Source organism: Haliotis rufescens, unplaced genomic scaffold (genome assembly GCF_023055435.1).
Source record: "Haliotis rufescens isolate VD_foot unplaced genomic scaffold, xgHalRufe1.0.p SCAF_2, whole genome shotgun sequence".
NCBI classification, from domain to species: domain Eukaryota; kingdom Metazoa; phylum Mollusca; class Gastropoda; order Lepetellida; family Haliotidae; genus Haliotis; species Haliotis rufescens.
Window position 1 is genome coordinate 13,884,403 of NW_025963890.1, and position 15,718 is coordinate 13,900,120.

The window sequence follows — 15,718 nt, forward strand, 5'->3', positions numbered from 1 at the left end:
TTAGTTTAGTACATCAACAATTGACATCATTAGTTCTGTACCTCAACAATGACGTCATTAGTTCTGTACCCCAACAACGACGTCATTAGTTCAGTACCTCAACAATGATGTCATTAGTTCTGTACCTCAACAAAGACATCATTATTTCAGTACCTCAACAATGACGTCTTTAGTTCAGTACCTCAACAATGACGTCATTAGTTCAGTACATCAACAATGCCATCATTAGTTCAGTTCCTCAACAATGACGTCATTAGTTCAGTACCTCAACAAATGACATGATTAGTTCAGTACCTCAACAATGACATGATTAGTTCAGTACCTCAACAATTGACATCTTAAGTTCAGAACCTCAACAATGACATGATTAGTTCAGTACCTCAACAATTGACATCTTAAGTTCAGAACCTCAACAATGACGTCATTAGCACAGTGCCTAGACAATGATGTCATGCGTGCCATGTGTCAATAATTTTATCTTTAGCACAGAACACAGTAATCAAGTAATGTTGTCTTTACATGTCTTTTGAAATACTTTCTGTAAGTAATATCTGATGATAATTACTCCTCAACAAAACCAGTTAGTGTATACCATACCATCTCTGTCAAAGGTAAAGCATCATTCAATGGTGATTGTCTTAGATTCAGTTCTCTAGAAGACATGTCGTATAGTGTCTATTTTCTAGGAAAGTCCAGCCCTGAAATGTTATCTGACGTCTTCCAAACAGCATGTCCTGTGTTTGTCTTCCTGGAAGTCGACTGATGACAGGGATGACAATAAGACTCAAGTGACATGTCATTGAACTTTCCTCATGTAATGGACATCTACATCATGCTAAGATTAACATCATAAATACTACATAAGTCTTTTCCCTGGAGGAGGAATACACATCAGCTGTCGCCAGTTGTGCTATGTATGTTCCATTCACAACCTCGGTGATGGCTCCTGTGGTCTCATAAAATGTGTGCTGATCTCAGGTCCCTTCCAGACTTTGTTGTCGTACAGCCAAATCCAGGAATCTTAAATCTGGCAGTTTCAAAGTTAATACTTAGAATAGGATAGGAATTTGCCATTGTGTATATATGTCAACTTGTGGGGACCGGGGTTAGAAAAGGTAACCAGCAACATTATAGTCCATTATTATCATCTTGTTTGGACCCGGGTTAGAATAGGTCCCCAGCAGAACAATAGTCCATTATTATCACCTTGTTTGGACCCTGGGTTAGAATAGGTCCCCAGCAACATAATAGTCCATTATTATCACCTTGTGGGGCCCTGGGTTAGAATAGGTCCCCAGCAACTTCATAGTCCATAATTATCACCTTGTTTGGACCCGTGTTAGAATAGGTCCCCAGCCACAAAATAGTCCATTATTATATCACCTTATGGGCTCTGGGTTAGAATAGGTCCCCAGCAACTTCATAGTCCATAATTATCACCTTGTTTGGACCCGGGTTAGAATAGGTCCCCAGCAACATAATAGTCCATTATTATATCACCTTATGGGCTCCGGGTTAGAATAGGTCCCCAGCAACATAATAGTCCATTATTATATCACCTTATGGGCTCTGGGTTAGAATAGGTCCCCAGCAACATAATAGTCCATTATTATATCACCTTATGGGCTCCGGGTTAGAATAGGTCCCCAGCAACATAATAGTCCATTATTATATCACCTTATGGGCTCTGGGTTAGAATAGGTCCCCAGCAACATAATAGTCCATTATTATATCACCTTATGGGCTCTGGGTTAGAATAGGTCCCCAGCAACATAATAGTCCATTATTTTACTCCACTTTTGTATGTAGGCTGATTTAACATTATAAAGTGTAGGAATAATCCACTGTGTATTTCACATGATAAGATATAGAAACAGTTCACTGTGTATATAGGCTAGTGTAACAGGATGGAGAGCAGGAAAAGTCCACTGTGTATTAAACTGGTTCCACTATTGGTACACAATGCAAGCTTAACGCTTTTAGCCAAGAGGTGGTGGTTAAAATGTGGGGGCTCTTCTAATGTTTGTATGGCAGGAGCCCAGTCAGACAGTCAAACTGTACATCTCATGATGAAGTGTTGAAATACTATATCACATGATGAAGTGGAAGATGTGGAAGAATTTTATCTTTCTTCAGATATGTGGTTAACACTCTGCTTCTGTTTTCCAGGTGGTATGCCGGATGTTTCGCAGAATTCACTGGGAAAGTTCAGTTCAGGCTATGTTGGATGTATGAAAGATGTTATCCTGGCAACTGACTTTAATATAAAGATGATGAACCATGCACAAAGTGGACGCAACATATATCACTGTGTGTCCAATGTCTGAGACAAATCCAACCTGTCAACCCTGCTTCCAGAATGAACTGTACTGGTCAACAAGGCCTGGGTAATACCAAATTCATATTTGGGGTGTGATGGATAGATGTCATGTGATTTAAAGAGTGGATATTCAAAGAGAAGATTATGTAATATGAGAGTTGTGCATTTGTCAGATGAATTATATCATCTGTTATTCCATAGACAAATAAGCCTAAATTGTTGGTGATGAAATCATGTGTTTTTTTCAGGATATAATACACAAATCTGCTTGGAGACATTTACTTAATTTATACAGTGAAATTTTGTTGATTCATGACAATAGAAAATGTGGCAAATAATTTCACTGTTTTGACATGTGCAAACATTCTTAAATTAGGAAATGCATGTCAATGAATATTTATTCCATATTCAAGATATTTGGTGCCCTGCTTCTATTTGTCCCAAATGGCATTTTCGTACCTAATGGTGTGCTACATCACTGGGAATAGTGCACCCAGAGTCATAATGCCCCCTTTAAGTTCTAGTGTGTCCACCGAATCCCACTGGTATGGGCACTCAAAGCAAAAAGCATCATTCATACCATGGAGAGCTAGAAAGACGTATTGTCATCTGCATCTGAAATTGAAGATGTGGAAGGTAAAGGAGTCATCGACTACTTCTTGTCACATCCTTTATTAGCATATTGTCCATGATTAAGAGTTGTGCCATTCTTGAATTTTTGCTGAGAACAGGAATGTAATTATGGTGAATATGGTACAGAAGAATGCTGTGAAGCCCTTACAGGTAATAATTATCAATAACTGATTGAAAAATCATGGTTCAGGAAGTTCAACGTTTAATGTTAGTCCCTACATAAAAGCAGTTGAAAACAAAGATGCAGTCCCAGTGTAAAATTTGTTATGATGACTTGTCAGAATGGATTGGATATACTCAAATACTTTTACAGTAATGATGAATTATTTTAGGACAACTAAATTTGACCTTTTTCAAAGTATATGGAAAACTTCAGATTAACGTTGTCAATTTTTTTTTAATTTGGTAATTCTACCTGGGCCTAAAATAGACCTTATCATCCCTTGTCCCCAATGTTCAAGGATAAGTCCCCAATGTTCAAGGATAAGTCTCCAATGTTTAAGGATAAGTGCCCAATGTTCAAGGATAAGTCTCCAATGTTTAAGGATAAGTGCCCAATGTTCAAGGATAAGTCTCCAATGTTTAAGGATAAGTGCCCAATGTTCAAGGATAAGTCTCCAATGTTCAAGGATAAGTCTCCAATGTTCAAGGATAAGTCTCCAATGTTTAAGGATAAGTGCCCAATGTTCAAGGATAAGTCTCCAATGTTTAAGGATAAGTGCCCAATGTTCAAGGATAAGTCCCCAATGTTCAAGGATAAGTGCCCAATGTTCAAGGATAAGTCTCCAATGTTTAAGGATAAGTCTCCAATGTTTAAGGATAAGTCCCCAATGTTCAAGGATAAGTCTCCAATGTTCAAGGATAAGTCTCCAATGTTAAAGGATAAGTCTCCAATGTTCAAGGATAAGTCTCCAATGTTTAAGGATAAGTGCCCAATGTTCAAGGATAAGTCCCCAATGTTCAAGGATAAAGGATAAGTCTCCAATGTTCAAGGATAAGTCTCCAATGTTCAAGGATAAGTGCCCAATGTTCAAGGATAGTTTCATGTTAACATTTGTTTGCCAGCTGATACATTGACATTGACAGACAGGAATTTTAGGTACATCATTTTTAAAACTACAGAAGAGAGGATCTATACTGTGGCATTTTTTAAAACTGTCCATGCAGAATATGACGAAAGACTGGACCTTGTTATTGATCATTTACTAACAAGACATCCCACCATGAATTGTATCAGCCAATTACTTTCTCACCCCATTGCTTGTACACTACAAGATTTGTATACAATTATCATTGGTAAACACAGGCATAAACAATAACCCTTTTGTAACCGTTACTGAAAAGTTGTTTGTACTGGTTGAAAACTTCATGTAGGTTATGATGACTTCATTATTAACCTCATGTAAAGTAAGATGTTAGGTGTGGATGAATATTCACATGCCAGTTTATGTTGTTGACATCCTTGAAATGTCATCTTTTCTTATTCTAGAAGTTGTCTTCAACCTTTGCGAAATGACTCTTGTATCAGTGGATTAATTATATCCTTGATGTTTTTTCAAATTGTCCATTAGTAACAAGAGGAAACTTTGATGTGAAGATATGGTCAGATCTCATCTTAGTATCATCCACAAACTAAAATATCATTAATGTTGCATTTCATATAAACAAAATGATAAGTTAGACAGACAACAAACTAATATCTTAACATTTTCAGCTATTCCTTGAAAATTGCTCAGTTTGTCATTATTAAAAATATGTGATTAAAAGAGAATATACATGTAGAATTTTTCAGACATTAATCTATTTTCTAGAAGTAAGAATATGGTAGCTTAATATCCATCTTACGCTTTTATTAATGATACATTGTTCTATTTGGTTAAAGAACATATTTTCTGTAACGATTGCTCACTGCTACCAGCAGTACAATTACTGATGGTAAAAGTTGCATTCTCTCGTTGTGTTGGCAATGATGTAGGATTGAAATATAAATCACCAAAATATGTTTCATTTAGATACATTAATAAATCAGTAATCACCATTCTCCAATTTTTTTGCCCAAGTCTATCGTGTTGAGCTTTTCCAATTTTATGGAAATCGTAATATTGTTAAGAAGATTTGAACATTCTTAAAAGCATTGACAAATGACAGTGGCGTAATTCTATGATTTTTGTTCATGAAAAATTTCTGAATTATCTGATTTAAATTTTTAACCTGAAATAAGTTCAGTCTAGTTTTTATTCTGATAGTGTTGATGTATACAATTCAAGCAATATGTGAAAAGACTGATTCTTTAGTTTTGCAGTTTTTCCAGAAATTGTACATATTCCTCTTTGATAATATTTCATATGAAATCATTAAAATTCAATTCCACACAAGCTAATGGGGATTTTTCTCAACCTAAATCATGTCGCATGCTTATAATTTGTGGAAATGAGCTTTTTTTTATATCTTGCAAAGTTGGGAGGTTCCTTTCACATGTTGACAGATTTATCTATTTTGCAGTTACAGAAATTATCATCAGGCCCCCAGGGGTATTAACAATAGCTTTAGGGAGCTGAATTTCTTTGCAGAAAGTCATTTTGAAATTCTTCTATGTGCGCGCTGTCACCTACTCAATTTTGATTACAACGAAATTGATGCATGGACTGTGAGATGGATCATGAAAGTCATAAGGCATTTTGTTTGATATAATTCTTGCCATTGTGAATGTGTATGCCGAGAACTATTCCAGCCTTGGTGGGGCATCACTGGATCTGATAAAGCTATGATACTGTTGGGCTTGTGGGGCAGTTCACCTGTGTGGGGTGTGAAACATGTCAGAATCGGTAGTAGGTTTCCAAAGAGATGCAGTTACAGTATCACTTCTTTGGGAGGTCATGTTGTAGCTAGAAGCGACCAGAAACAATATTCCCTCTTTCTAATCAAAATGATTGATTCAATCAAATTCTACTTCTCATATTGTCTGTATCAATCACAAGGACATGAATCTGACATATCACTTGAAGGCTCTGGTGACAGACTTGGATGTTCTTCCAAAGGAGAGATCTGTCTTTGAACTTGCTACTTCCCACCATTAGCTGATTCAAGATTGTAAGGCAAATTTTGAAGTAAAATGACAGCCTGTTTTGTTTTGATGTTTGGTTTTATAGTTTTAGACCAATATCTACATTTTTTAAAGTAAACATTTATGCTTTGAAATTATGTTCCCATGAATATCTTTCCAGACCATGACATGATCAGGACAGCCATTTTACAACATTTTCACCTGGCTGTGCTATTGAAGGAGAATATTATTCCATACCTGGTGCATCATGTTCATTAATAACTCATTAAAATGAAGTGGTTTCATACATTTTGCATTTTTCATCCAATGCCAATGTGAACATGTCTTCACACGTCTGAGGCATGACTGGGGAATCAAATTGCTATCTTACTGCAAAATGTGCCAAATATAACACCCAACTATTCTGACTGCACATTAGACAAGTCTATTTATTGATCAGGACACAAGCATTTGCACAAATGGCTATCCATATATGACGTTTTCATTTAGCATTTGGGTATCTTTGAACTTATCCTGTGTTAATATGTATTATTTGTTAGAGCATGAAGTCAGTTACGTTTTCTGTTAGTTGATACCATTTTAGCTTTAATAACTGAATATTTAGTTGTACATTTTCAGAGACCAGATTTTTTGAGTTTGTATCCCAATTTAGAAGAGGGACCTCCATACCTCATATGATCAGTATTTCTAGCCAGTACTAGAAACAACCAATTTAATTAAAATCAGATCTTTTTCTTGCATGTGATACCTCTCTGTGCGAAGATTTGACAAAACCGCTGTAAGTGAACCTTCTTATGAGCTATCATCTGCATTACTTCGGGCTTTCCTCCCACATTAAGCAGACATGCCGTGATATAACTGGAATAATGTTAAAAGTGACGTTAAACCCAACTCACTCACTAATGAACAATGAACCCAATTAACATTCTGAATGGAAGTTCTAATATGCTTTTGAAAGGCATTCAGAAGAGAAACACGTAAGGAAGAGAATTTATGGATGTTAACTTCTTTATTATGAGGAACACAACGTTTCGGAGTATATGCTTACTCCTTCATCAGGTGACTAATATGTTGTTTTGGATATTTTATACGCCCTCTCATATATGAGTCCCATTGAACTGCTCCAACTAGGTATAAAATGAAAGAGATATTCGTGTTCTGTATCATTTTTTTTGTGTTATGATCAAAATGTCAAAATCGAGGTGGTAAAGAAATGATGCCATATTTGTAAGATAACATCTGATTGGCTGAAGGCTCCACACACCCTTCTTTTAGATTGGTAGGTGAAGGCTTCACCTGACACAGTATCCTGTGGAGGGTTTTCAGATCTTCACACAGAGGAATCTTATTGAAGTAAGATCGGATTTTAGTGAGATTGCAGAAACAACAGCTACACAGTGTAGGCTTTAGTGTTAGTACTTGTAGTAACCATCATGTATTTCCAATTATGTACATTTATGATTATTAATAAACCTGTAAACCAATTCTAAGATATTAATTTCACAATTGTGATTATTGCGATTGTTGCGATAAAATAATATGCATTTAATCATATTTAAAATTTAGATTATTAAAGTGCCCAAAAGCACAAGCCTTGCAGTCTGTTAGAAGTGTCTGTTAGCAGTTGCTAAAGCATTCATTGTTACTGTTAAACCTGTTAGTATTTAAACCTCAATGAAAACATGCCTTCTTTCACCTAGTGACTTACACAAATAAAATCTATCAAATAACATAAATCATGATTATTTTCACATTTCAAACTTCACATTTAAAAATCAAATACATTTAAATTACAAATACCTAATGTTATTAATCAAATTCTTATTGTAATATTGAAAACTATGTTGAGAAGAATATCTTCATAAAAGAATTTGTTCTCATTTGTCCAGACATACAGAAAGCTTTTGCATAGATATTTCAACCAAATGTACTGAATAATGAAATCCTGTTTTATTTTTAGTAATACAATGTCATTCAAGCAACCTCACATTGCCTGTCAGCACTTCTCCAGGTACATGTAGATATAGAAACATGTTTGACTTGTTTGTTTTACTTTGAGGTATTCCAGCTTTAATAAATTGAACTAGACAAACTGCTACAAATCCAATAACAAATTAAAATTATGCTAACACATTTGATACTTCGTACATCAACATGTCCTGACTTTCAGTATTTGTACAAAGCATCATACTACATCCTAACTGTAGACGTAGCACCAAGATAGTGGTCCTAATGCGACAATGTATTGCATTCCTAGACATTGAATAAACAGATTGTATTTAGTGTATATTCCTCAAATATTTAATTGTGCTTGTCTGTTCTCAAATCAGCTTTTGTGTATGTGATACCCTTTTTGTACAGTGGTCATTTTGCTAGAGAATTGTTACATTTTGATGTTTATTATTTCTTCCATTGTTACACCGATGGTTCTGTTGATTTGTGCATAATACCTGTAAAATATGGTTGTACCTGATTAAAAAGGACATCTTGTCATCTTGTGCTGAAACTCATTCATAATCATGATAATAGGCAAAATATTGTTGTCAGAACATATTAATGATGGAAATATATGAACTCATAGCTTCTTGCAGGGGATGAGAACAGAATTATTATGTCCTATCAACCTTTCCTCATAGAAATCATTTTATTCTCATTACATTGAAATTGTTGATATAATTAGTGATTTACTATGTGAGAAGGATTTCTTGACAATACCTTTTTGTTGGTACTGACAGAATCTTTGTATCTCAGCGGAATGTATTGATAGTTGTGGAGAAAACAATGTTTCATGTGTCTAGAATGAAGTAGGTCTACACATGCATAAGTATTCATTAAATAATTGTCCTGAATTCTCAATAACATATATTTTTAAGATGTTTCTTTTTTAAATTTGATTTACATATGGCAGTTTCCTGCTATATAGTTTGGATAAGTATGGAAACAAGTATTGTTGTAGGATGTTGTTTAAAGGAGTAGGGATCAATCCTTAAATGAGTGTTCAGTATTGTACCTCTGTTGATCATTTTTCATCATTGCTATTTAATTGGTTGAACACTTAATCTATTTTACAGATGTAAAATTTGCTTTTCTATTTAATACACAACTTCTTTGTTGCTTTATCATGTTAATATTTATGAATTCACAAATTGATGTGGAACTGGAAATTAAGAGATAGAAGTTTGAAATAATGTTTGTAATATTTTATTAATTTTATAATCAAGAATTAATTTTTGTCATTCATTGAAATGCATTACCATGAATGGCTGCAAAATTGCTGATGTGGTGTTAGGCGATATTCATAAATTAATTTGATCGGGAACTACAAACATTACAGTACCTTGCATGAATACATTGGAATACTGAGTTGTATATAGGTCAAAGCTCTTTGGCCCGTTGTTCTCGTCCAGAGCAGGCAAACCAGCATAAGCTTAATACTTAGTTTACTATGAGCATATTATCACAAGTAAAAATTACACTTTGAGACCAAGGTGTCGGCCAATTTTGTACACGCTGTGGTAACAATATTCATGTGCAATACTAGGTGTAGCTTGGACCAATTGTGATGTATGTATTTTTGCACAGACCTGTACTTGGCTGGGCCCATAGTGATGTATGTATTTCTGCACAGAACTGTACATGGATGCTTCACAGTTCTCATGTCCTGTGTTGTTTTTGTTGTATAATCTGGATATGTGTGAATTATTTTGCAGATTAAAATTAGAGATACTGCATCCTAAAGTGGGGTGACTTTCTGCAAATAAAATGTTAAATGTTTATGTGTCTCTGTTATTTATTTTTACTTAATTTTCTGAAAAGTAAAATGGAGGATTTGTTTTCTAAACATCAGTATCACCCTCTGAGAGTGCAATGGACAGCAGTTTGAATCCCTTATTGACGTGTTCAGGATTTTATGAATGCTTCCAGTCATTGCAGATTTCAATCCAAGGCTTGTGAAACCTTTTTTTGTTGCTTTATGTCAATTGACCAAATTATCGTTGTCTCTATTGTGACAATGTGTCCTCATCATCCCTGGTCTTCTTGGCTTTCTTGTTCATAAGTCCATAATAGAGATCTGTATACTGTCATATACTAGTAGATGAAACAGGGGACCAAGGAACAGAAGTATATTTTTGGTACAGTTTGACAGAAGGGTTGCTTTAATGGTAACACCAATATATGCTACGGGTACTGAAAAAATGTTAAGGTTCTTCCGTTTCTTTCTTAAAATTTTAGTTAATCTGTCATGGCATGACAAATTAACTAAAGTAATTTGAAAGAAATCAGGTGGTCCCTAACGTTTTGAGTAGTATCTGACAAATGGCTGCTGTTTTCAAAGGAGCTTTATGCTGATGTATTTAACACAAGGTGTACATGCATTTGTACCATCTGTACCAGCTGAAGTTCAGGATGAGGGAACCCTTGTAATATTTTTGAATGTATTTTTTTTATATATGATATAAATAATCAACATATGGTAATGGATTGTTCAAAACTGGCACACACTGCCGATGACCCAGGTGCCATATGGCACATATGGAACAGTAGATTTTCAAGGTGAAGGTAATCTGTTCTCAATATCTTGTATGGCCACCATTAATAGAGTTCAAAACTGACTGGCCTCGTTGTCCCATGGAAGCAATCAGATCCCGAATTGTTGCCTGGGAAATCTTCACCCACTCTGCCTGCAGTGCTTGTGCACTGTCGGAGGTTCTGTGGTTGTTGCTGACGTGCTCGCTGTCGTTGATCCAGTGCATCTAATAAATGTTCGATTGGAGACCTGGAGAGCCATGGCAGGACCTGGATGTTGTGATTCCTAAAACAGGCTGTTGTCCGTCTTTCCGTGTGTGGTCTGGCATTGTCGTGTTTGAAAGGGGCGGTCGGGTAGCCTAGTGGTTAAAGCGTTCGCTCGTCACGCCGAAGACCCGGGTTCGATTCCCGACATGGGTACAATGTGTGAAGCCCATTTCTGGTGTCCCTCGCCGTGATATTGCTGGAATATTGCTAAAAGCGGCGTAAAACCATACTCACTCACTCACTCACTCTTGTTGGAAAATGTCGTTCGCTTGTTGTATATGGGAATGACGTGTGGCCAAAGAATCTCATTCGTGTTCCCCAGAACTTGCTTCCAGCATGTTCTAGCCGTGTGAATCTGTCCTCTAGTTTTGATAAGTGGTCGACCGGATCTGGGAAGGTCACATGTCACGTGTGTCTGATAACGGTTCCACAGTCTTGTAATGGTGCTTGGTACTACGTGGAAAAACCTTGTTACAGCTAAAGATAATTCTCCTGTTTACAGTCGGCCAATGGCGTTGTTGCGTTGCGCTTCCGTCAGTCGTGGCATGTTTTCGCTGTTCACTTGCTGTAATATTGTGATGACATGCAAATGAAAACCCAACCTTTTTATAGTCCAACAAGTGATGTTGCACACGCATGTCATGTGCGTGTGTTTCGGCGTCAGGCTCTCACGTAGCTGTGGTTTTGCGACTTTCTCCTATTTTCACCAGGTCTGAAGTACCTCATTCTTTCCAAACAAATCAATCCCAATCCATGCAGAAATGACCAATTCATTTTGGGTATTAATTGTATATGGATGTCGGCAACTCTCTGCCAGATATTTACGATTTTACTACTTTTGCGTGTGTTTTTTTGCAGAGTATATGCATATTGCCATATCCATGCCTTTAAGCACGCTCACGACACAACAAAATTATAAACCCTGTCAAGGTATTTGAGTGCATTTAATTTACCCTATCAGCCCCTGGAGAGTTTACTACACCAGCTGCCTATTAAGGCGCTATGAGGTCATGCATTCATATTACCATCATCATCCTACCATGTACCCATTCACTGCTGGAGGACCGCCCCCGTGGTCTAATGGTAGAGCGTCCGCCCGGAGAGCGGAAGGTCCGGGTTTTGATTCCCGGCGGACGTTAAAAGATGGTAATTGTTGTTACCCTGTCTGGCGCTCGGCATTAAGGGGCTAAAACAGGGACTGGTTTGCTCGGAGTCAGTACAGTCAAGGTGGAACTGGGCAGAAGCCCTAGAAACACTAGGAGTCAAGGTTGCGAAGACTGTAACAGATCCACCTGCTGTACAAGGCTGAGTGACTAAGCCTGATTTGTGACCCGTGTGCTGCACTCTAGTGCTAAATATAAGAAAAATACGAGTTGCTTATCGCCCACGAGCACGGGTAAGGTGCTAACAAACCTTGAAATATAATCGGAGAGAACCAGGATTCGAACCCAAGGTCATATTCTGGCGTGTCCAGGAAACATAACTCTGCACAACGAATAATGTCGCCTTAGAAGTCTGTGCCACCCGTGACCGCCTTCAAGCTAAGAACCTCTTTACATTAGACACATGGATATTGAATAAAACCGACAAAATCCTTTCCATATTCATAAGAATTCTTGAGAATCGATTGTACGATCCCGACTATTTCATGAACTTGTGTTTATGAATCACTATCAAATATGATGACATCCGCCACAAATACAGCAAAGGCAAGTCAGTTGTTCACCTGAAATACGGGAACATATGGTACAAGTCAAAATAGGGAATTGCATAGGACAAATTTTGTCACTTATGCGTACAATTTAGAAATGTCCTCCCCACGTCTACCATAAAACCTTTCGAAAGCTTGGCCTTGCAACTTCTGAGTAAGAGTCGCTATTTGAAATGTTGGTAGAAAGAGCATGCTCAATTGTATCTCAAAAGTTGTGAAATGTAAACACCAAATTGTCTTGAACCTCTGAAGGTATTTTTGTGTGTTTGTTTGTTGTTTAACGCTGCACTCAGCAATATTCCAGCTGTATGACGGCGGTCTATATATAAAATCAAGTCTGGACCCAACAATCCAGTGATTGGGATACGATTACCAAGTCAGCGAGCCTGACCACCCGATCCCGTTAGTCGCCTCTTACGACAAGCATGGGTTGCTGAAGACCAATTCTAACCCGGATCTTCACGGGTCAGATAGGTATGTAACTGTATCTGTGGTCACCAAGTTTTGAAACAAAAGCTCCATGGATCAAGGAATGAAGTTTTCCCTTAAGTTTGTCATGTGGGACTGTGGTGCCCAAAGTTAAAAATCAAGTATTTTGACAGAATTAAACTTTGTTCTTTTCTGAAATTGCCAAAAGTCAAGCAAATCCTTATTGTTTTTGAGAATCCACATGGTATTAAATCCACAAATACTTTCTGTGAATATACAGAAATACCTTCCTTGATTGTATTAAGGATTACGGTTAATCTTTGAAACAGGGATTTGGGGGTACATTTACTGGACTCAGAAATATATCTATCTTTGTAGGGATTTTATGAAGCTTTCGGGCCCGTAAAGATCCGGGATAGAATAGGTCTTCATTAACCCAAGCTTGCCGTAAAAGGCGACTATGCTTGTCGTAAGTGGCGGCCAACGGGATCGTGTGGTCAGGCCCGCTGACATGGTTGATGCATGTCATGTCATTATACCATGTTCTCTTTCATCAAACAGTTAATATGGTGATGCTTACATATAAAGGTTATCTGAAGCCTTCTTAGTGGAAACAACTACAAACGTTTTATGTCAGCTTTGGAAAACTTCTGCTCCAGTTTCAGTGTGTGAAGCCTACCAAAGACAACATCACGCACCGACGTAGACCACACTAAAAGACATTAAACAGGTTCCTCTTCTCTTGTGGCCCATTTGTTGGCATATGCTTCGACAGCATCCACAATGACTTTAATGTGATCCTAATTGGTTGGATGACTGCTCACGATAATTTGGTTGAGACATTTCCAAATTTAACGCATTATTGACCAACATGATTCATTTCAGTTCTATTTTGTGACTTATATCTATGTGTTTTTTTCAGGTGAACATTTGCCTTGCTTTTGCAAGTGTTTGTAATGATTGTCACATGTAGTGCAGGATACGCTCACCTTTCCCAAACACCTGGTATCATCACTATTTGATAGTGATTCATGAACACATATTTATGATATAATCGCATTGACCAACATGATTCATTTCAGTTCTATTTTGTGACTTATATCTATGTGTTTTTTTCAGGTGAACATTTGCCTTGCTTTTGCAAGTGTTTGTAATGATTGTCACATGTAGTGCAGGATACGCTCACCTTTCCCAAACACCTGGTATCATCACTATTTGATAGTGATTCATGAACACATATTTATGATATAATCGCATTGACCAACATGATTCATTTCAGTTCTATTTTGTGACTTATATCTATGTGTTTTTTTCAGGTGAACATTTGCCTTGCTTTTGCAAGTGTTTGTAATGATTGTCACATGTAGTGCAGGATACGCTCACCTTTCCCAAACACCTGGTATCATCACTATTTGATAGTGATTCATGAACACATATTTATGATATAATCGCATTGACCAACATGATTCATTTCAGTTCTATTTTGTGACTTATATCTATGTGTTTTTTTTCAGGTGAACATTTGCCTTGCTTTTGCAAGTGTTTGTAATGATTGTCACATGTAGTGCAGGATACGCTCACCTTTCCCAAACACCTGGTATCATCACTATTTGATAGTGATTCATGAACACATATTTATGATATAATCGGAGTCTGTTTGGGATTTCTTATCGCTTAAATTTATATATTATTTCTATTTACCTTATGTTGTTCTAATACATGACTGAAATATAAATATAGGAATACAAAGCATTTTCGCACAAATTCAAATGGGTAGTTTGCCTCTTTCAAAACACATTATATCACTAGCATATGTATTCCATGAAGATAAACCACTTGTATGAAAACTGCATCCCTGAAATTCCATCTCTCATTTAGGAAATACCCTTACCTCTGTTCTTGACCTGAAGAAGTGAAGACGTAAGGTTCTGTCCTGTATTAAGGTTGTGTAAAGTGTTGACGTAAGTGATTGTCTTGCAGCACCATACACCTTACATTAACTGATCCCTTGTTTTATGTCGCCATCTCTGTGTTCTTTTTATTGTTGTTTAAACCAATTGGGATCACAACTTTAATTTGGGGGAGATGGGATGCTGTCGAAGCAGATGCAGACAAATGGGTCAAAAGAGAAGAGGAACCTGTTGAATGGCTTTCAGAGTCGATAACGTCTGTGTTGTCATTGGAAGTGAGTGAGTGAGTTGGGTTTAACGCCGTTTTTAACAGTATTCCAGTTATATCACGGCGTGTCAGCTTGATGTATAGACGTTTACCACTTCGGTGAAACCCACGAGTACGGGTATGGTGCTGACAAACCTAGAAACATAATTGGGGCGAACCGGGATTCGAACCCACAATCATAGGTTTCTGGCGTGCCCAAGGGACGCAACTCTGTGTCATTGGAAGAAGGAACAGTCAAAGAGGAACCTGAATTGGAATAAACAATTTCTGCCCCAGGCAGATGTCTTCCAAAGTTTGGCTGTGCTGCATCATAGATTTGTACTTGTTCCCACTGACAGGGCCCAAAATAACATAGCCATTTTATGTAAGGATATCGAATAGCAAATATTGCCACAAGTAAGGCCAGTTTGTTAACTGAAGATCTTACAACAAACAGGTTACTCGGGATCTATTGCAACACATTATCAACAGGAACTGGTATCTTCTGTGTAGCATTAATGTGTTGTCCCACTGTCACTTGATTAATTGTAGCCTCTTTAACAGGTATAAATGATCCATACGTCACCTGGTGACCAATGGAATCTGTTTC

The 15,718-nt window shown here is 37.1% G+C and overlaps 1 protein-coding gene across 1 annotated transcript in view; it reads left to right on the forward strand.

The window, feature by feature from the left end:
• LOC124113747 (pikachurin-like) overlaps positions 1 to 9,791 on the forward strand; it is a 151,858-nt gene extending 142,067 nt beyond the window's left edge. Inside the window, exon 14 of the mRNA XM_046474258.2 lies at positions 2,170 to 9,791. Coding sequence (XP_046330214.1) covers positions 2,170 to 2,327 — 158 coding nt within the window. The 3' untranslated portion in view covers positions 2,328 to 9,791. The remainder of the gene's footprint in view (positions 1 to 2,169) is intronic.
• The last annotated feature ends 5,927 nt before the right edge of the window (positions 9,792 to 15,718 follow it).